Source organism: Pongo pygmaeus, chromosome 3, assembly GCF_028885625.2.
Source record: "Pongo pygmaeus isolate AG05252 chromosome 3, NHGRI_mPonPyg2-v2.0_pri, whole genome shotgun sequence".
Lineage (NCBI taxonomy): Eukaryota > Metazoa > Chordata > Mammalia > Primates > Hominidae > Pongo > Pongo pygmaeus.
Genome location: NC_072376.2, coordinates 178,393,130 through 178,415,766, shown reverse-complemented (window position 1 = coordinate 178,415,766; position 22,637 = coordinate 178,393,130). Strand labels below are relative to the sequence as shown.

General features: G+C 39.3%; 2 protein-coding genes across 5 annotated transcripts in view; one reads left to right on the top strand and one right to left on the bottom strand.

Moving 5' to 3' along the window:
• Positions 1-22,637, bottom strand: part of KLHL2 (kelch like family member 2) — a 114,893-nt gene that overhangs the window by 31,464 nt on the left and 60,792 nt on the right. The window lies entirely within an intron of this gene.
• On the top strand, positions 11,290-22,385 carry GK3 (glycerol kinase 3). Its single transcript, XM_054485010.2, has one exon. The coding sequence runs from the start codon at positions 12,030-12,032 to the stop codon at positions 13,689-13,691; it is 1,662 nt and encodes a 553-aa protein (XP_054340985.1). The 5' UTR covers positions 11,290-12,029; the 3' UTR covers positions 13,692-22,385.

Here is a 22,637-nt window from a genome sequence, read left to right as displayed (position 1 = left end):
AAAAACACAGGGAACTGATCTGTGACAAAGAAGCAAAGCCAATTCAATAGAGAAAGAAGAGTCTTTTCAACAAATGATGTTGCAACAACTGAACATCCATATGCAAAACAGTAAATCTAGACAGACTCCACCTCTCACAAAAATTAACTCAAAATGGATCAGCAACTTAAATGTAAAACACAAAACTTAGCTTCTAGAAGATAACATAGGAGAAAATTTAACTAACCTTGGGTATGGCAATGACTTTTTAGATACAACATCAAAAGTATTATCCATGAAAAAAAATGGTTAAGTTGTACTTCATTAAAATTAACAACTTCTGCTCTGCTCTGCAAAGGATGCTCTTAAGAAATTAAAAGACAAGCCACAGACTGGGGGAAAATCTTTGCAAAACACATATCTGATAAAGGACTGTTACCTAAAATATAAAAAGAGCACTTAAAGGTCAACTATAAGAAAGTAAACAACTCAACTAAACAATGGGCAAAAAGATCTAAATGGACACTTCACCAAAGAAGACATATACAGATGGCAAATAAGCACATGGAAAGATGCTCAATATTACATGTCATTAGAGAACTGCATACTAAAACACCAATGAGATACCATTTACATATCTATTAGAATAGCTAAAATCCAAAACACTGACAACAACAATTATGACAAGGATGTGGAATGACAGGAACTTTCATTCACTGCTGGTAGGAAATCAGTTTGGCAGTTTCTTCCACAGTCAAACAAACTGCACCCCCTGGGTTCAAGCGATTCTCCTGACTCAGCCTTCTGAGTAGCTGGGATTACAGGCGCCTGCCACCTCTTCTAGCTAATTTTTGTATTTTTAGTAGAGACGGGGTTTCACCATGTTGGCTATGCTGGTCTCGAACTCCTGACTCAGGTGAACCTCCAGGCTCAGCCTCCCAAAGTGCTGGGATTACAGGCATGAGTCATCACACCCAGCTGGATTACAGATTTTAAAAAGCGATCATGATTAATTGCAAAAGTACCTTCTATATCTAAAATATAATCCCGCTAATTCCTGACTTTATCAGAAGTTTATATAAAAAAAAAATTATACACTAAGAAAGTTTTCTTTATACACTAAGAAAAAAGGGAAAACTTTTTCAATAGTTGAGTTTGTTTTTTAAAGACTGAACATATTTAAACAAACAAAAAACAAGGTTCTTTATATTAAAAGTTCCAAAGTAGGCTAGGCATAGTGGCTCACGCCTGTAATCCCAGAATCTTGGGAGGCTGAGGAGGGTGGGTCACTTGAGTCCAGGGGTTCAAGACCAGCCTGGCCAACACAGTAAAACACCATCTCTACAAAAAATCAGCTGGGCATGGTGGTGCATGTCTGTAGTCCCAACTACTTGGCAGACTAAGGTAGGAAGATCACCTGTGCCCAGGAGGTCAAGGCTGCAGTGAGCCATGATCGTGCCACTATACTCCTGCCTGAGTGACAGAGTGAGACCCTGTCTCAAAAAAAACAAATAAAAAAAGAGCTCTAAAATATTGAGAAATAAATTCATTTTAATGAAAAGCTGGCAAACAGCATATAAATTTAGAAACATTTATGAATACCAACTTGGAAATTCAAACAGAAAACACAGCAGCCACTGAACAAAAGAGAAGCTAACATAAATCTCTTTCTATCCATTATATAAATATTTTCACCTTCAAATGTATGTCTACAGTGATTTTGGGTTAAGCTTCTTCTGTATATTTTAAATCTGAATCGAAGCAAGAGATTGCTGGTCTCCTTATGCTTTTCATGAGGGGAAAGAACTCTCCAGTGGTAACAAACATAACTGAGAGAACTTTTCCATACTGTGACTACGTTATCTTAGTCTCTGCTTCACTGATCAGAAAAAAATGGACTTGCTAAAAAGCCAACTTGGTGGTGATTTTTTAAAAGTCAGCAATTACATAAATGTAGAAGGGCATTAGTAAACTCTATCCAAAACCAAGTCTGAGATCTAAATTCATTGTGTATTCTTTCCTAGTGTATCAAAGAAAGTTAAGAGGGCAAGGAAAATAGTTAACTATTACAACTTTATTGACAAAACCATAACACAGCTGTCACTCAAACAAACACCACCCCTTCACCACTTATCAAAAAAAAAAAAAAAAAATTAGCCTAAGGGAAAAGTGAAGAAGAAATGTTCAAATTAAAAGTAACTTTCATTGTGTACATATACATGTTTTTAAATACTTCCAATTCTCAAATACTTTTATTTTCTATTGGAACAATCCCTCCTCCTTAGAAAAATTTTTAAGTATTGATATCTAATGTTTACATTCTTATACTGAGCTTTCTTTGGAAAGGATGTGGTTAACATATATAGAGCATTACTAAAATATAGAGGGCACTATTTGGCAACATCTGGAGTAAATTAGTTTACTTTAGGGCCTGCCTTTCTTCTACTTATATTAACTGTATATTTCTTCAACTGTTCTACAGTATTAACTGATAGGCAATTTAATGAGATTGTTGCTTGTAACACACTTCCTAAGGACCCAACACTTCACACAGTCAGGAAGCACTAGATGACTGGCAAAGTCACTTTAAGGCATGCATGGAAAATTCTATAGGAAGAAAGGCAAGAAGGCTAGTGCAGCTCACCTGTTATTTTATATGTTCTTGATGCAAATCACTATTAGTCTCTCTGGTGCTTAGTTCAGGACATTAAATGCTCTTATATTACCACTAGTACTAATAAAAATGATATAACATGAACATTCCTTCCCTGGCCTCAAGCCACAAAACTACAAAGATCAAAGTTAAAAAAAAAAAAAAAAGCAACAACCCTATTATGAAACAGTATGCTATTTCATACTGCTGGTGGGAGTATAAATCAGCACAATCTTTACAGAGAGCAATTTTGAAATCTCATCCTACAAATATACTTGACCACTCATGAAATGACACACTCTGAGTTATTCATTGTAGCACTGCTTTTAACAACTACAAAAGAGAGTTCATCAGTAGACACTAGTTTAAAATATAGTATATCCATACAATGGAATATTCTGCATCTGTAAAAATGAACAAGGAAGCTCATAATATGAAAAAAGCTTTAGGAAATACTGTCAGCTTAGAAAGGAAGCAGGACAGATGTGAGAACGCATTTTTTCAGTGGCTAGATTGTTTGTTCTACGAACCATGTAAATGGATTACTTATCCTCTCCATGCAAGAAAACTGAGAAACTAATAATAGTGATTATCTTTAGGGGGGAGAGAAATGAGGAACAAGGGTAAAAGGATGACTCTTTCAATGTATACCTTTCAAATATTTTTAAATCCTCATGTATATGGTAAAATGATCTTTGACAAGAGTGCCAAGACCACTCAATGGGAAAAGAACAATCTCTTCAACAAATTGTGCTGGGAAAACCAGACATCCACATGGCAAAGAATGAAGGTGGATCATATACTCCATACACAAAAATTAATTCAAAATGGACTAAGGATCTAAATTAAGACTCAAAACTATAAAATTCCTAGAAGTAAACACAGTGGGGAAAGTTTCGTGACACTGCATTTGTCAATGATTTCTTGGAAATGACACCAAAAGCTCGGGCAACGAAGACGAATGGGACTACATCAAAGTTAAAAGTTCAGTGCATCAAAGGACACAATAAAGTAAAAAGGCAACCTGTAGAAGAGAAGAAAATATTTGCAAGTCATGTATCTGACAAAGAGTTAATATCCAGAATATAAAAATATCTCCTACAACTCAACAACAACAAAAATCAAATAACCCAATTTAAAAATGAGCAAAGGACTGGAATAAACGTTTCTCCAAAGACGATATACAAATTGTCAATAAGCGTATGAATAGATGACAGATGTTCAACATCACTAATCATCAGAGAAAATACAACTCAAAACCACAATGAGCTATTACCCCATACCCATTAGGGTGGCTACTACAAAACAAACAAACAAACCAGAAAATAACAATTGTTGGCAAAGATGTGAAGATACTAGAAACCTTGTGCACTGTTGGTAAGATTATAAAATAATGCAACTATTATAAAAAAAAAAAGCATGGAGGTTACTCAAAAAATTAAAAGTAGAACTACCGTATGATCCAACAATCCCACTTTGGTGTATATATCCAAAAGAATGGAAAGCAGGGTCTTGAAGACATATTTGTACACCCATGTTCACAGAAGCATGACTCACAATAGCAAGAGGCAGAAGCAGGTATCCACTGATTAATGAATGGATAAATGAAATTGGTATATACATACACTATATATAATACAATTCCTTAAAAAGGAAGGAAATCCTGTCACAATGCAACATGGATGAAGCTTGAGAACATTATGCTAAGTGTAGTGAGCCAGTCACAAAAATAAAAAAATACTGTATGATTCCACTAATATGAGGTATCTAAAGGAGTCAAATTTATAGAAACAGGAAGTATAATAATACTTGCCAGGGACTAGTGGAAAGTGGAAAAGACGAGTTGTTTAAAAGGTACAGAGTTTCAGTTTTGCAAAATGAAGACGTTCTAGAGATCTGTTTCACAATAAAGCAAATACTTACACATAACACTACTGAGTGGAACACTTATAATGGTTAAGGTGGTAAATTTCATGTTATATGTTCTTTACCACAAATATTTTTAAAAGTTTATAACCATTTGAAAACACTGGTGATGCAAATTAAAAAAACAAAAATAAAAACAAAACAAGCAACCAGATCCAACTACTTTCCTTCCCCAGTGAGAAAGGAAGTGTTGCTATAGACAGTCAATGCATGTCACTGTCTTGACTTCAGTGGACAAACACCTGCTCTGCTAAAAAAGATCACTGGGTTAACTTCCCTATGTTTGGCCGCTGTCCTACCTTGTCGGCCTCCACACCAGACTTCTCAAGAGCAGATCTCAATTCTGAAGCCTCTGCATGCTGATGCACACTCACATCTTTATGTTATGGCATAGCCTCTGGCTCAATTTTACCTTGAAATAGTTCTTTGGAAGTCTTTTTCTTGGCATTAGTCCTTCTCAACCTCTCTGCTGATTTTAAGCTTAATGGCCTTCTCTACTGGTTAGGATTCTATATATTTTTCTACCTTTCTGACCACTGAATCTGCCTCCTTTACCTCCCTAAAACTATGTATTACTATGGTCCTGCCTGCCTTCAGCCTCCTTTTGATTCTCCACTTGTTCTGTCTTAACTATCTAATGTATATTACTGTCCACAGTTATCTTTATTACCCTAATATTGTTGCTCCCAGATCCAACCTCTCCCCCAAACCCCAATGTTTGAATTTCTAGCTGTCTGTTAGTCTCCCTATGAATATGATCTAATCATCATGGCTCTTTTAAACAAGACAGAGCCACCCACACACCATGAAACCAGTACCACATACAAGCAGTCCTCTAAAACCCTCACATTAATTACTACCTTGGGCCACTTACCTTGGCCTGTTTTGAGCTCTGTGGTCTGACTTTTCATCATTGTGCATTTTTCCACTGATGCTATGCTTCACTCTTTGGCCTGATACTTTGATAAAGATTCTCCATGTCTGTTGATATTCCTCTCAACATAAATCAAGTTCTTCCTCTGGCCAAGCTGTCTTTGGCTACTGTTAAACAACTTGCCCAATCTGAGAACCTTTAAATTGATACTGCACTTCACTGCTGGCTCTCCCTCAAGCAAACAAGATGAGGACATACCTACGTTTCAAACCGTTTCAGTGACCTCCTCCAGACACCTGCTGGACCTCCCGTGTTCCCTTTGTGTCCTGATGGCTTCACTCTGATCCAAGGATGAATGAAGTCTTAGTCACAGTCATTTTTGCCTCCCTCCCTCTCTTTTATTATGTGATAAAAACATAAAATTTACCACCGTAACCATTTTTAAGTGTAAAGTTTAACAGTGTTAAGTATATTCACACTGGGCCAGGCACAGCGGCTTATGCCTGTAATCCCAGCACTTTGGGAGGCCGAGGCAGGTGGAACACCTGAGGTCAAGAGTTCGATACCAGCCTGGCCAACGTGATGAAACCCTGTCTACTAAAAATACAAAAATTAGCCAGGAATGGTGGCAGGAATCTGTAATTCCAGCTACTTGGGAGGCTGAGGCAGGAGAATTGCTTGAACCCAAGAGGCGGAGGTTGCAGTGAGCCGAGATTGCACCACTGCACTCTAGCCTAGGGAACAAGAACGAAACTCCATCTCAAAAAAAGTAGTATATTCACACTGTTATGAAAAAGATCTAACATTTTCATCAAGCAAATATGAAATTCCCTAAGTAACTACCCTTTCCCTCTTCATCCCACTCTTTTTTAACCCCTAATGTGAATTGTTTCATAAACCCTGTTAATTCTTTCTCAGTAATGCCATAAAAATCATAAGATATAATGGTATAAGGGATCTGAAAGGTCACCTGACACAGCTTCTATAATACGTATGCGTAACCTCAAAAATTTTCACAATAAATGGTTATCTGGCTGTAGTTTACACACATCAACAGATGGCAAGACAGTCATATCATCCTTGAACACTGATAAGATTTGGCTCTGTGTCCCCATCCAAATCTCATCTTGTAACTCCCATAATTCCCATGTGTTGTGGGAGGGACCTGGTGGGAGATGATTGAATTATGGGGGCAGGTCTTTCTTGTGCTGTTCTCATGATAGTGAATGGGTCTCACGAGAGCTGATGGTTTTAAAAATGGGAGTTCCCTTGCACAAGCTCTGTTTGCCTGCTGCCATCCATGTAAGATGTGACTTGCTTCTCCTTACATTCCACCATGATTGTGAGGCCTCCCCAGCCAGGTGGAACTGTTAAGTCCAATAAACCTCTTTCTTCTGTAAATTGCCCAGTCTCAGATATGTCTTTATCAGCAGTGTGAAAATGAACTAGTACAGTAAATTGGTACCAGTAAAGTGGAGTGCTACAGAAAAGACACCCGGAAATGTGGAAGCGACTTTGGAACTGGGTAACAGGCAGAGGTTGGAACAGTTTGGAGAGCTCAGAAGATGACAGAAAAATGTGAGAAAGTTTAGAAGTCCCTAGAGATTTGTTGAATGGCTTTGACAAAAATGCTGATAATGATATGGACAGTGAAATCCACGCTGAGGTGGTGTCATATGGAGATGAGAAACTTGTTGGGAAATGGAGCAAAGGTGACTCTTGTTATGTTTTAGCGAAGAGACTGGCGGCATTTTGTCCCTGCCCTAGAGAACTGTGGAACTTTGAACTTGAGAGAGATGATTTAGGGTATCTAGTGGAAGAAATTTCTAAGGAGCAAAGCATTCAAGAGGTGACTTGGGTGCTGTTAAAGGCATTCAGTTTCAAAAGGGAAACAGAGCACAAAAGTTAGGAAAATTTGCAGCCTGACAATACAACAGAAAAGAAAATCCCATTTTCTCAGGCAAAATTCAAGACAGCTGCAGAAATTTGCATAAGTTACAAGGAGCTGACTGTTAATCACCAAGACAATTGGGAAAATGTCTCCAGGGCATGTCAGAGACCTTTGCAGCAGCCCCTTCCATCACAGGCCCAGAGGCCTAGGAGGAAAAAGTGGTTTCATAGACTGGGCCCAGGGTCCCTGTGCTGTGTGCAGCCTAAGGACTTGGTGCCCTGCGTCCCAGCCACTCCAGTAGTGGCTGAAAGGGGCCAACATAGAGCTCAGGCCATGGCCTCCAAGGGTGCAAGCCTCAAGCCTTGGCAGCTTCCACGTGCTGTTGAGCCTGTGAGTACACAGAAGTCAAGAATTGAAGTTTGGTAATCTCCACCTTGATTTCAGATGTATGAAAATGCCTGTATGCCCAGGCAGAAGTTTGCTGCAGGGGCGGGGTCCTCATGGGGAACCTCTGCTAGGGCAGTGCAGAAGGGAAATGTGGGGTCAGAGCCCCCACACAGAATCCCTACTGGGGTACTGCCTAGTGGAGCTGTGAGAAGAGGGCCACCATCCTCCAGAACCCAGAATGGTAGATTCACTTATAGCCTGCACCATGTGCCTGGAAAAGCCACAGACACTCAACACCAGCCCCTGAAGGCAGCCAGGAGGTAGGAGCTTCCCAAGACTGTGAGAACCTACATCTTGCATCAGTGTCACCTGGATGTAAGACATGGAGTCAAAGGAGATCATTCTGGAGCTTTAAGATTTGACTGCCCTACTGGATTTCAGACTTGCATGGGGCCTGTAGCCCCTTTGTTTTGGCCAATTTCTCCCATTTGGAATGGCTGTATTTACCCAATGCTTGTATCCCCATTGTATCTAAGAAGTAACTAACTTGCCTTTGATTTTACAGGCTCATAGGTGAAAGGGACTTGACTTGTCTGGGATGAGACTTTGGACTGTGGACCTCTGAGTTAATGCTGAAATGAGTTAAGACTTTGGGGGACTGTTGGGAAGGCATAATTGGTTTTGAAATGCGAGGATATGAGATTTGGGAGGGGCCAGAGGTGGAATGATATAGTTTGGTTCTGTGTCTCCACTGAGATTTGGGAGGGGCCAGAGGTGGAATGATATAGTTTGGTTCTGTGTCTCCACCAAATCTCATCTTGCAGCTCCCACAATTCCCATGTGTTGTGGGAGCGACCCAGTGGAAGACGACTGAATTATGGGGATGGGTCTTTCCCATGCTGTTCTCATGATAGTGAATGGGTATCATGAGATCTGATGGTTTTAAAAATGGGAGCTTCCTTGTACAAGCTCTCTTTGCCTGCTGCCATCCACATAAGATATGACTTGCTCCTCCTTGCCTTTCACCATGATTGTGAGGTCTCCCCAGCCATGTGGAACTGTTAAGTCCAATAAACCTCTTTCTTTTGTAAATTGCCCAGTCTCGGATATGTCTTTATCAACAGCATGGAAACGGACTAATACAAACACTTACTATTAGAAGTTCTTCTGTACATTGCTCTAAAATCTTTTTGACTCTTATTTTGTAACACTGATAATTCTGCCACCACAATAAACAGAACAAGATTAATTAATCTGTCTCTTATGAAATTCCTCAAAATCTTACAGAGAACATTATATTTTCCCAGATTATCCTTCAATGGTCTGTACAGTCCTATGTCCTTCAACCACTGCTTGCACAACATGATTTGGAGTCTTCATCATCACCCTGACTATAAATTCAGGGCTCTAGTGCATCAGTCTCTCTCAAAACACTGAACCGAAAAACAAACTCAATTTCATAGCTATGGTCTGATCTGGACAGAACAGAACAGGATAATCACCTTACGCCTTTCTCGACACGATTACATAATTGGTTCCCATTGAATATACCATTAACCATAAGCCTAACATCTTTGCATTAGTTTGGTTAATATAAGCCTAACACAACACAGCCAAAGTGAAAAATTCTTCCGTTTCAGTGAATGAATTCTTTTTCATCCTACTGTATCTCAGTAAGGTACAGTAAAAATCAACAGCTACTGCACACTTGCTGCAAATATGTACACACTAAAATGTACCTACAAAGAATTTACCTAAAATGTAATGCTAAAAGGCAGGTCATCTCAGAGTTTAATCTGTTTCCTCTACTTATACTCAGAGTTAGTTCCCACATCTATGATCTTGCTTCATTCACCTCCTATGTTCATTACCCTAGTTCTAACCCTACTACCAAGCTCAATTATTGCTTTCAAACCTTTCACCCACATACTGACTGGTCATTTTGTTTATGGATCATAGCTTGTGACATTAGTAATTTACCTTCAGTAGTTCACCACTGGCCACTGAATAAAGCCCAACATAGTTATACTGACATTTAATCATCAGTTTCTTCTCTCTAAACAAATACCATAACTGCAGTAGGGCACAATTCCAGGTAGTAAAGACTATGCCATCAATATGCTATATACGTTAAACACATAAACTACACACACATAATATATAATATACATATGCATCCTTCCATATATGTATATGGAATATACATTCCATTCCTTCCATAATGAACATATATGCTCATTACTCTCTAAAGCAATTGAACTTTTCTGTTTCCCTCCAGGAAATAAAATAAGCTAATCATGAAATGAAAGACAGTCCCTAGAATTTGCCATACCAGGTCAAGAGAGAGCATCAGGGCTGGGCACGGTGGCTCACGCCTGTAATCCTAGCACTTTGGGAGGCTGAGGCGGGTGGATCACGAGGTCAGGAGATCGAGACCATCCTGGCTAACACAGTGAACCCCTATCTCTACTAAAAATACAAAAAATTAGCCAGGTGTGGTGGCAGGCACCTGTAGTCCCAGCTACTCAGGAGGCTGAGACAGGAGAATGGCGTGAACCCGGGAGGCAGCGCTCGCAGTGAGCCAAGATCACACCACTGCACTCCAGCCTGGGTGACAGAGCGAGACTCCATCTCAATAAAAAATGGAAAAAAAAAAAAAAAAAAAGAAAGAGAGCATCAGGTTAGGACCCTCATCCCAAATAAGTGTAATAAAATCAACAATATAAGTCTCAAGTGTTGTTGTTTTGTATCCTGTAATAAGGTACAAAGTACCCTTTGTATTTGATTTCTAAACACCAAGCACCTTTTTGAACAAAATTAAAATGCCATGATGGGTCTCCATAATTCCTCTATACTCAATGCAGAGTCCCATTCAAGAAGTGAGGGCAAAAGTATGAATAACAATAGTCTCTTAGATCCACAAGCAGCTCATTCCTAACAGACAAAGTGTTTTTGGGAAAATAGAAACATCTCTGGTCTTCATTTTCCTAATTAATAAAATGAAAGTGTTAGACTAGATAACTGCTAAGATTTCCTATAACATTAATACTCTGTGATTCTTTGACTTCCAACACTATTAATCTTTAGGAGAAAAAAACTATATATGTCTCCAGCAGTTCTATTAACATAAGGAAGTTTTAATGAAACCTGAAAACAGTTAACTCATGTAAGCTAGAAAAAATTCCTGTCAACAAGGCACAGCAGAGACTGCATGTAGTTTACTAAGGAACAAAGAGGACCATAATGAATGCATGAATATACAAATAATTAACTCTTTTAAGAAGCGTCATTTGAGTTGGCATGACTTCAGCTAAAAAGTGCTGTGTATCAAGTGCTTTCACAGTTCTCCAAAGGAAGAATCTTCTGTATCAGTAAATTAACATTGCAATAGACCCTTGAATAATCAGCATCTATTCTTTGGCATGCATATCCCATGGCTAAGGCTAGTAATACTATTATTAAAACCACTCACTCAACACAAATTTCTTTCAAGAGGGCGGCATTCAAATCACGAGCTTGTTCTAACCGATGTTTATTCCAAGCAGTGATTCCTAGCCTAAATTATAGAAAGGTGGGCAAATGATTGAAGTAAATTTTCTGTAGAAGAAACTGTTATAAAAACTGGTTTTACAGAGAATAACGCATATTCCAAATATACTTAATTAGGGTGTGAGTTTATTGTTACTGGACTATAAAGTTAGATTATAAGCAAGGGTTAAATTGTATTGAGCCTGTTACCTATCACTCACAACAGTGTGGGCAATGACAGGCACATAAAGAGGATAGCTTTGAAATAACTGACTACTGGGTCTAGGCTAAACGGCCAAGAGTTGGCTGGAAGAACAAGGGCCAAAGAGCACAGATTTATGAAGAAATACAAGAGAATGAGAAGGCACACATCTAGTCCGAACCAAGGTGGGGACCCCAGAGTTCTAAATACCAGAAAGGTCCAACAGACCCTGGAACTGCAGTCTAAGGTGATGAATGGGTTTGTGGGGGGAAGATGATAGTCACAAGGAGATATGAAGGAGTCTCACGTGAGCCAACAGTATAGATTCTGAAGGCGTTGATGGCAGGAGAAACAAAATACACAGGGAAAGATAATCTCAGTGTTAAAGACAGATGTATGCCTAGAGGCCAAGAGAGAAAATGAGCTGCAGAGAGAATGCAGTAGCCTGCCAGCCAGCCGGTAAAGAAGTGAGGCTGGTTCAGCGGACGTGCGCGGCCTCGCTCTGTGGACTCGTCACCCGCCCCTCCCCCTCCCGCCGCCGTCACCCAGGAAACCGGCGGCAAACGCGGGCAGACCTGAAGCTGGTTTCATGGCAGCCTCAAAGACGGCAGTTTTGGGGCCACTGGTGGGGGCGGTGGACCAGGGCACCAGTTCCACGCGCTTTTTGGTTTTCAATTCAAGAACAGCTGAACTACTTAGTCATCATCAAGTGGAAATAAAACAAGAGTTCCCAAGAGAAGGATGGGTGGAACAGGACCCTAAGGAAATTCTACATTCTGTCTATGAGTGTATAGAGAAAACATGTGAGAAACTTGGACAGCTCAATGTTGGTATTTCCAACATAAAAGCTATTGGTGTCAGCAACCAGAGGGAAACCACTGTAGTCTGGGACAAGATAACTGGAGAGCCTCTCTACAATGCTGTGGTGTGGCTTGATCTAAGAACACAGTCTACCGTTGAGAGTCTTAGTAAAAGAATTCCAGGAAATAATAACTTTGTCAAGTCCAAGACAGGCCTTCCACTTAGCACTTACTTCAGTGCAGTGAAACTTCGCTGGCTCCTTGACAATGTGAGAAAAGTTCAAAAGGCCGTTGAAGAAAAACGAGCTCTTTTTGGGACTATTGATTCATGGCTTATTTGGAGTTTGACAGGAGGCGTCAATGGAGGTGTCCACTGTACAGATGTAACAAATGCAAGTAGGACTATGCTTTTCAACATTCATTCTTTGGAATGGGATAAACAACTCTGTGAATTTTTTGGAATTCCAATGGAAATTCTTCCACATGTTCGGAGTTCTTCTGAGATCTATGGCCTAATGAAAGCTGGGGCCTTGGAAGGTGTGCCAATATCTGGGTGTTTAGGGGACCAGTCTGCTGCACTGGTGGGACAAATGTGCTTCCAGATTGGACAAGCCAAAAATACGTATGGAACAGGATGTTTCTTACTATGTAATACAGGCCATAAGTGTGTATTTTCTGATCATGGCCTTCTCACCACAGTGGCTTACAAACTTGGCAGAGACAAACCGGTATATTATGCTTTAGAAGGTTCTGTAGCTATAGCTGGTGCTGTTATTCGCTGGCTAAGAGACAATCTTGGAATTATAAAGACCTCAGAAGAAACTGAAAAACTTGCTAAAGAAGTAGGTACTTCTTATGGCTGCTACTTCGTCCCAGCATTTTCGGGGTTATATGCACCTTATTGGGAGCCCAGCGCAAGAGGGATAATCTGTGGACTCACTCAGTTCACCAATAAATGCCATATTGCTTTTGCTGCATTAGAAGCTGTTTGTTTCCAAACTCGAGAGATTTTGGATGCCATGAATCGAGACTGTGGAATTCCACTCAGTCATTTGCAGGTAGATGGAGGAATGACCAGCAACAAAATTCTTATGCAGCTACAAGCAGACATTCTGTATATTCCAGTAGTGAAGCCCTTGATGCCTGAAACCACTGCACTGGGTGCTGCCATGGTGGCAGGGGCTGCAGAAGGAGTCGATGTATGGAGTCTTGAACCTGAGGATTTGTCTGCCGTCACGATGGAGCGGTTTGAACCTCAGATTAATGCTGAGGAAAGTGAAATCCGTTATTCTACATGGAAGAAAGCTGTGATGAAGTCAATGGGTTGGGTTACAACTCGATCTCCAGAAAGTGGTGACCCTAGTGTCTTCTGTAGTCTGCCCTTGGGCTTTTTTATAGTGAGTAGCATGGCAATGTTAATCGGAGCAAGGTACATCTCAGGTATTCCATAAAACCTACCAACTCATGGATTCCCAAGATGCGAGCTTTTTACATAATGCAAGAACAACCCAGCAATTGTCTCTTAATGCGATGACACTATTCATAGACTTTGATTTTATTTATAAGCCACTTGCTGCATGACCCTCCAAGTAGACCTGTGGCTTAAAATAAAGAAAATGCAGCAAAAAGAATGATATAGAAATATTTGGTGTGTGTGTGTGTGTTTTTTTTTTTTAACATCCACAGTTAAGGTTGGGCCAGCTATCTTTGGGGCTGACCCCCTCCATTGCCATAACATCCCGCTCCATTCCCTCTAAGATGTAGGAAGAATTCAGATCCTTACCATTGGACTCTTCCATCAAACATACTCAAACACTACTGGAACAGGATTTGAGTCTCTGCATGACATATACTTGATTAAAAGGTTATTACTAACCTGTTAAAAATGAGCAGCTCTTTGCTTTTAACAGACACCCCAAAAGTCTTCTTTTCTACATAGTGGAAGATGGAAACACCTTCACTGAATGTTTGAATAGAAACATCTACTAAATTATTAAAATAGACATTTAGTGTTCTCATATCTTGGATATTTTTCTGAAAAGTATTTGCCAAAACTGAAATCCTTACAATATTTTCCATGGTCCCACTAATTATAATGACTTTCTGTCTGGATCTTATAGAAAAGGATACTTTCTTTTTTCTTTCATCTTTCCTTTTTATATTTTTTACTTTGTATGTATAACATATATGCCTATATATTTTATACACTGAGGGTAGCCCATTTATAAATTAAGAGCACATTATATTCAGAAGGTTCTAACAGGGCTGGTCTTAAGTGAACCACTATGTATATAAATATGTTGGAAAACAGCTGTGTACATTATTGGGCAATGGTTATGCATAATATTTACCAGGAGAATTTTTTTCTTAAAGAGCCAACATTTAAAATTTATGTTTTATGTCCATAAAAGAAAACATACTTTATTGTGACTTCAACTATATTTCTTATCCCTTACATTTTTATTTAATTGTCTTAGCCTAAAAAAAGAAGAAACTGTGGAATACTACAGTAAATATTGTTTTCAAACACAAGCAATAATTCAAATAGTTATTTTCTTTTGAATTAATTTTAGACATATTTTGGATCCTATTGAGGGGATAAGAGGATGTCAAAAAAGTTAAATACCTAAGTAGAAAAAAATATAGAAATAAAGCCAAGAGTCTCTTTCAGTTCAAATGTTATCAATTGTTAATAAGAAATTGCTATCTGGGATGACAAAATTATCTCTGCTTAGTATCTTATTATAACTGAAAAAAGGTTTATCATTACAAATGCCTTCCAACGAAACCAAGAATTTCTCAAAATATTTAATGTCACATATTATAAGAAGTTAACTAATCTAGCTTCTTAACATCAATTTTTAAAAATATCTTAAAATTACTTTGTTTTGTAGTAAACAGTGAAAAAAAAAAAGTGAGGCTGATGGCAGTGAGAGCAATGGTCTGGAAGTGGTACCCTTCTACCTAGGTTCCCAGTGAGCTGTGGGGAGTGATCCCTTCCAGAAGTCTGCTCACGACATACAGGTTTGGGGGAAACACAAAGTTTCATTTACAACAAAGACAGAGGGGACACACATGAAAATACTTGCACACATAAAAAAGTTTGATCATTTTATAGGCCTAGTGGAAAGGACAGAAGCTGGACAGTGAGGGGTGCCTGAACAGGCCTGGGTAAAGTAGTTACTACCACCGGGGCCTGGGATATATAAACTAATAACAGCGTTAACAGCCAAAGAATGGAAAATAAAATGAAAGCACATCCATAACTGGAGGACTTCTTTTTTGTTGTTGTTGTTGTTGAGATAGAGTCTCTCTGTCACCCAGGCTAGAGTGCAGTGGTGCGATCTCAGCTCATTGCAACCTCCACCTCCTGAGTTAAAGTGATTCTCCTGCCTCAGCCTCCCTAATAGCTGGGACTACAGGCACATGCATGCCACCATGCCTGGTCCTTTTGTGTGTGTGTGTGTGTTTTTAGTAGAGACCAGGTTTCACCATGTTGGCCAGGCTGGTCTCGAACTCCGGGCCTCAAGCAATCTGCCCATCTCAGCCTCCCAAAGTGCTGGGATTGCAGGTGTGGGCCACCATGCCCAGCTCTGAAGGAATTCTCCACAGGTAGTCCTGTTACTGAGGAATGCTGAGTGCTTACCAAGCCCAGAATTTCAGCTACAGCTCTAGCTTGAAAATGATAGTCAGGCTGGGTGTGGTAGCTCATGCCTATAATCCCAACTCTGGGAAGCCAAGGCACGAGGAATGCTTAAGGCCAGGAGTTCGAGCACAGCCTGGGCAACATAGCAAGAGCCCGTCTCTATTTTAAAAAAGAAAAAGAAAAGGATACCACAAACTTCCCTAAAGATCAGTTAGAACTAGTATTAAGTAGTTTCTCAAATTTTCAGTATGGAAAGTGCTGAGGTATAGGAATGACTAAAAATCTGAAACAATTTTTTCCCCTTAAATGTGCTTGGCTATCAACAAGAAATACTGAATAAAATTCATATTTCAAGTTATAATTAAAATCCAATTTCCAAAGAGTCTTTTGCTAGAACTATTAAAATGCATCTAAACCGATGAGTTCAATTTTTATCTCCTCTATATTTTTGGCCTGCCAAAAATGCTAAAAATAAAGGTGCTAATGATTTGAGAAATGGTTAAAATATAGATACCACCCAACAAACATGAGAAGAGTCCACAAATCAGCACTCTCTGAATAAGTTAGTACACTTGGGGTTAACTGAGAAAAATTTCATTTTTAGACATGACACAAAAAATAATTTCATACAGCTTTTTAAGCTAAAATAAAATAAATCTTTCAGGAGTATAACAAAGGTTGACCATAGTCCAGAACACCATGCCTCAGCACGCAGGCCATTTAACCTGGGTTGTCTGGTCACACTGAGCTGTCACTCCACACCTTGGAGAAGCAGGGTGGTCAGTGCGACGGGCTGTCACTGCCAGCGCCACGCTGCTGAAGCTATGAGAGCGTCTCAGGGTGAGCAGCATGGATTCCACATCCTCCCCTGCTCTCACTCTCTAACCTACCCATTTGGTTGCTCACATTTTTACTTTCCCTAAAGATACTGATGTTATTAAAAATAAGCATGAGTTCATGGAAGAGATCTCCATGGAACACTGTTAATTTTTTCATTATACCTATACAATTTAATTTAATTATAATGAATTCTAGAAAGCTTATTTCCAATGGGCAAGAGAAAGAAATGAAGCAGTTCTTATGTCCAGAATCTCCAGTGAGTTTTCAAAAGATAGAGAGTGCTCCTTTTTTTTTTTTTTTTTTTTTTTTGAGACGGAGTCTCGCTCTGTCACCCAGGCTGTAGTGCAGTGGCGTGATCTCTGCTCACTGCAAGCTCTGCCTCCTGGATTCAGGCCATTCTCCTGCCTCAGCCTCCTGAATAGCTGGGACTACAGGCGCCTGCAACCACGCCCGGCTAATTTTTTGTATTTTTAGTAGAGACGGGGTTTCACCATGTTAGCCAGGATGGTCTTGATCTCCTGACCTCGTGATCTGCCTGCCTCGGCCTCCCAAAGTGCTGGGATTACAGGCGTGAGCCACCGCGCCCAGCCCGAGAGTGCTCTTCTTATGTGCAGTCACACCATGGACCAGACAATACCCCAAGGTCCTGCAGGCTTTCTCTCCTTATCCATCCTTTTTTCCCTCAGCTTCTTTCTCCTCCCTTCTGCTTTACATGTATATATGTATGTATGTATTGAGTCATCTATTGCTATTTATTTCTTCCCTTCCTTCTTTTCTTTCCTACCTAGAAAAGCTGTCACAAGTCCTACTGCCTATGATAGGGAAAAGAAAAAGAAAAAGAAAAATATTAACTTTACTGCCACTGTGTCCCGTCACCCTCTTGGAGTTCTTCACAAGCTATGTGATTTGACTTGAAAGAAATTTGAAGGTTTGGGTAAATTTTCTGGACAAACAGAGTGCTTTAAAGACAAATCACCTAAACAACAATTATTTGTTTATGGTAGAAAAGGAGCTATAGACATCTTACTGCATGGACTCCTTATCTCCCCACCTCCTATTTGCTTAAAATGTCAACAACAATCAGATAGTTTCACTATGAGGAACAATTGTGTATTAGTCTGTTTTCATGCTGCTGAGAAAGACATATGCAAGACTACGCAATTTACAAAAGAAAGAGGTTTAATGGACTTATAGTTCCACGTGGCTGGGGAGGCCTTACAATGATGGTGGAAGGCAAGGAGGAGCAAGTCATGTCTTACATGGATGGCAGCAGGCAAAGAGAGAGAGCTCGTGCAGGGAAACTCCCATTTTTAAAACCATCAGATCTTGTGAGACTTACTCACTATCACAAGAACAGCAAAGGAAAGACCTGCCCCCATGATTCAACTACTTCCCACTGGGTCCTTCCCACCACACATGCGAATTCAAGATGAGATCTGGGTGGGGACATAGCCAAACCATATCAAACTGTTTTATAGTATTATTCTGGATTATTTTGGAAAGTCTGTTGCAACTAGTTATCAATACACCAAAGATATGGAAATAGCTTCATTATACAAGCATGGTCTTTATAATGGCATTTGTTTAAAATATAAGGATGGAATACATAGGTAAAGCATGACAACTGCTTCAAAATAATACAAGGGGATGTATAAAATTCCTCAAGCTGTAGACATGATTTGTGTACTTTTCTATATGTACATTAGACTTCAGTAAAATGTTTGCATATAACAAAAAGGGAAAGGGAGTAATGAAGGTTATAATTAAAACAAAATTGTCCCTGAGTCGACAACTGTTGAAGTTGGATGACGAGTACTATTCTATTCTTGTACATGCTTGCAATTTTTCATAATGAAAGATGTTTTAAAATGTTACCTAAAACCTAAGAAACTCAAGCAAATACAAGATTCAGAAGCATGGTATAAAAGCAGTACATCCTTTAAAGATAGATTCGGATGCAAAATATAGTGCATTAAAAATGAAGAATCAATTCTTCTTTATAATTTTACTGAAAGCAAATAATTTTTCATGAAAAATTCTTGGCATAATTACAAAGGAGGACTCTACAAACTAAGAAACAGAAGTGTTCTAATTCTGGTGGAAAATTTTTTATATTTTGTAGTATACTAGAATAAATTTAAGATTTTAAATGAGAGAAAGATTTTTAAAAATCTAATGATCTCCTAAAAACAGTAAATAAGTTGCTTCTGATATAAGCAAAACTAAGAGTTCTAGTACATCATATGAACTGTTTGGATATCCTGTGCATTAATCCTACTTTATTCATTCTCTCCCCAGGCACTGACCCTCCTCTCCCCATTAGCAGTCAGTAACATTTATCAAGCACTATAGAGAAAACTGGCAGCCCAGGAAAGATAAAAGGTTAAACAGTGATTGTTTCATGCAGCAAAAAATATCTAAAAATACGAAAGCTTTCTTGGTTTTCCTAATAGAAGTCACTTATAACAGGTGCATTAAGTCTAGCAGTTAATGGAATCTGAATTTAGAAGTAATATTTTCTACTTAGTTGAACAGAATTGGTTGCACTGGAATACACCAATAAATTCATATTTGTCTTTGGTTTTTCATAAAATGCTTCATTCTATTCAAAAGTGCTGCATGAATAGTGTCACACACTACAGGTATTCCCCAACTTACAGAAGGGTTGTGTTCTAAAAGCTCATCTGTAAATCGGCTTCCTAGAACTCAGATCACATTTTTTCACTGAAATAATTTTCTAAAGGGCAGTTAGGCCATCAGGCCACCCAATAGAAATCAATAAAGTCTAAATTTATTGGACCTACTGTGATTTAGTGAAGCACTGTGGTTTTTGTTTTTTCAACTAACCACTTTGAACCATTATTTATTTGGTAAATGAAATAGGGATTCTAGGACTACTACTCTCCAATGCTCTGTGCAGGCAGAGACACATATATATATGCACATACATTCTCCCTTACCCAGATCTGTGTACCAAAAGCTTCCTTACTCATCAGAGTAAGCACACTGAAGCAGTTTAGACAAAAGGCTCTTGCATTTGAAAGCTGGGGAAGTTACAGTTCTATAGCCTATTAAAGGAGCAGTGAACATAGAAGCTTCCATAGGAACTATTCCTATTGAGTCTCATAGATGCAAAGCAGAGTCTTGCAGGCATTTGGTGAATTGTAACTACTACCAGATTTATCTTCCAGAAATATGGTTTAAAAACAACTTAGCAACTTCCATAAGTCCTAGACAGAGTAATCAGGCAAAAGAAAGAAACAAAGGGCATCCAAATTGGAAAAGGGAAAGTCAAACTATCTCTGTTTGCTGATGATATGACTGTATACCTAGAAAGCCCTAAAGACTCCTCCAATAGGCGCCTAGCTTTGATAAATGAATTCCGTAAAGCCTCAGGTTACAAAATCAATGTACATAAATCAGTAGCACTGCTACACACCAACAATGACCAAGCTGAGAATCAAATTAAGAACTCAATCCCTTTTATAATAGCTACAAAATAAAATAAAATAAAATACTTAGGAATATATTTAACCAAGGAGGTGAAGAACTCTACAAGGAGAACTATAAAACACTGCTTAAAGAAATCATAGATGACACAAACAAATGGAAATACATCCCATGTTCATAGATTAGAAGAATCAATACCATGAAAATGACCATACTGTCCAAAGCAATCTACAGTCAGTGCAATTCCTATCAAAATACCATCACTCTTCACAGAATTAGGAAAAAAAATCCTAAAATGCATATGGAATTTTTTTAAAAAGGCCCAAATAGCCAATGTAATCCTAAGCAAAAAGAACAAATCTAGAGGCATGACATTACCTGACTTCAAATTATACAATATAAGGGTATCATAACCAGAACAGCACGGCACTGGCATATAAGTAGATATGTAGACCAGTGGTACAGAATAGAGAACCCAGAAATAAAGTAAACATTTACAAACAACTGATCTTCGACAAAGCATACAAAAACATAAACTGGGGAGAACAAAAGGCAGCAGACAGCTTCTGCAGCCTTAAACGTCCCTGTTTGACATCTCTGAAGAGAGCAGTGGTTCTCTCAGCATGGCATTCGAGCTCCGAGAACGGACAGACTGCCTCCTCAAGTGGGTCCCTGACCCCTGTGTAGCCTGACTGGGAGACATCTCCCAGTAGGGGATGACAGACAAGGGGGCTTCTCAAAACAGGGGGGTGCCCCTCTGGGATGAAGCTTCCAGAGGAAGGATCAGGCAGCAATATCTGCTGTTCTGCAGCCTCTGCTGGTGATACCCAGGCAAACAGGGTCTGAAGTGGACCTCCAGCAAACTCCAACAGACCTGCAGCTGAGGGGCCTGTTAGAAGGAAAACTAACAAACAGAAAGGAATGGCATCAGCATCAACAAAAAGGACATCCACACCAAAACCCCATCTGCAGGTCCCCAACATCAAAGACAAATGGTAGTTAAAACCACAAAGATGGGGAGAAACCAGAGCAGAAAAGCTGAAAATTCCAAAAACCAGAGCATCTCTTCTCCTTCAAAGGATCGCAGCTCCTCGCCAGCAAGGGAACAAAACTGGATGGAGAATGAGTTTGCCAAATTGACAGAAGTAGGCTTCAGAAGGCTGGTAATAACAAACTCCTCTGAGCTAAAGGAGCATGTTCTAACCCATCACAAGAAAGCTAAAAACCTTGAAAAAAGGTTAGATGAATGGCTAACTAGAATAAACAGTGTAGAGAAGACCTTAAATGACCTGATGGAGCTGAAAACCACAGCAAGAGAACTTTGTGACGCATGCACAAACATCAATAGCCGATTCAATCAACTGGAAGAAAGGATATCACTGACTGAAGATCAAATTAATGAAATAAAGTGAGAAGGCAAGATTAGAGAAAAAAAGAGTGAAAAGAAATGAACAAAGCCTCCAAGAAATATGGGATTATGTGAAAAGACCAAATATCCGTTTGATTGGTGTACCGGAGAGTTATGGGGAGAATGGAGCCAAGTTAGAAAACACTCTTCAGGATATTATCCAGGAGAACTTCCCTAACCTAGCAAGGCAGGCCAACATTCAAATTCAGGAAATACAGAGAACACCACAAAGACAAAGATAATCCTCAAGAAGAGCAACCCCAAGACACATAATTGTCAGATTCACCAAGGTTGAAATGAAGGAAAAAATGTTAAGGGCAGCCAGAGAGAAAGGTCAGGTTACCCACAAAGGGAAGCCCATCAGACTAACAGCAGATCTCTCGGCAGAAACCCTACAAGCCAGAAGAGAGTGGGGCCAATATTCGACATTCTTAAAGAAAAGGATTTTCAACCCAGAATTTCATATCCAGCCAAACTAAGCTTCATAAGTAAAGGAGAAATAAAATCCTTTACAGACAAACAAATGCCGAGAGATTTTGTCACCACCAGGCCTGCCTTACAAGAGCTCCTGAAGGAAGCACTAAACACGGAAAGGAATAACCGGTACCAGCCACTGCAAAAATATGCCAAATTGTAAAGACCATCGATGCTATGAAGAAACTGCATCAATTAACAGGCAAAATAACCAGCTAACATCATAATGACAGGATCAAATTCAAACATAACAATATTAACCTTAAATGTAAATGGGCTAAATGCCCCAGTTAAAAGACACAGGCTAGTAAATTGGAAAAAGAGTCAAGACTCATCAGGGTGCTGTATTCACGAGACCCATCTCACATGCAAAGACACATACAGGCTCAAAATAAAGGGATGGAGGAAGATCTACCAAGCAAATGGAAAACAAAAAAAAAGCAGGGGTTGCAATCCTAGTCTCTGATAAAACTGACTTTAAACCAACAAAGATCAAAAGAGACAAAGAAGGCCATTACATAATGGTAAAGGGATCAATTCAACAAGAATAGCTAACTATCCTAAATATATATGCACCCA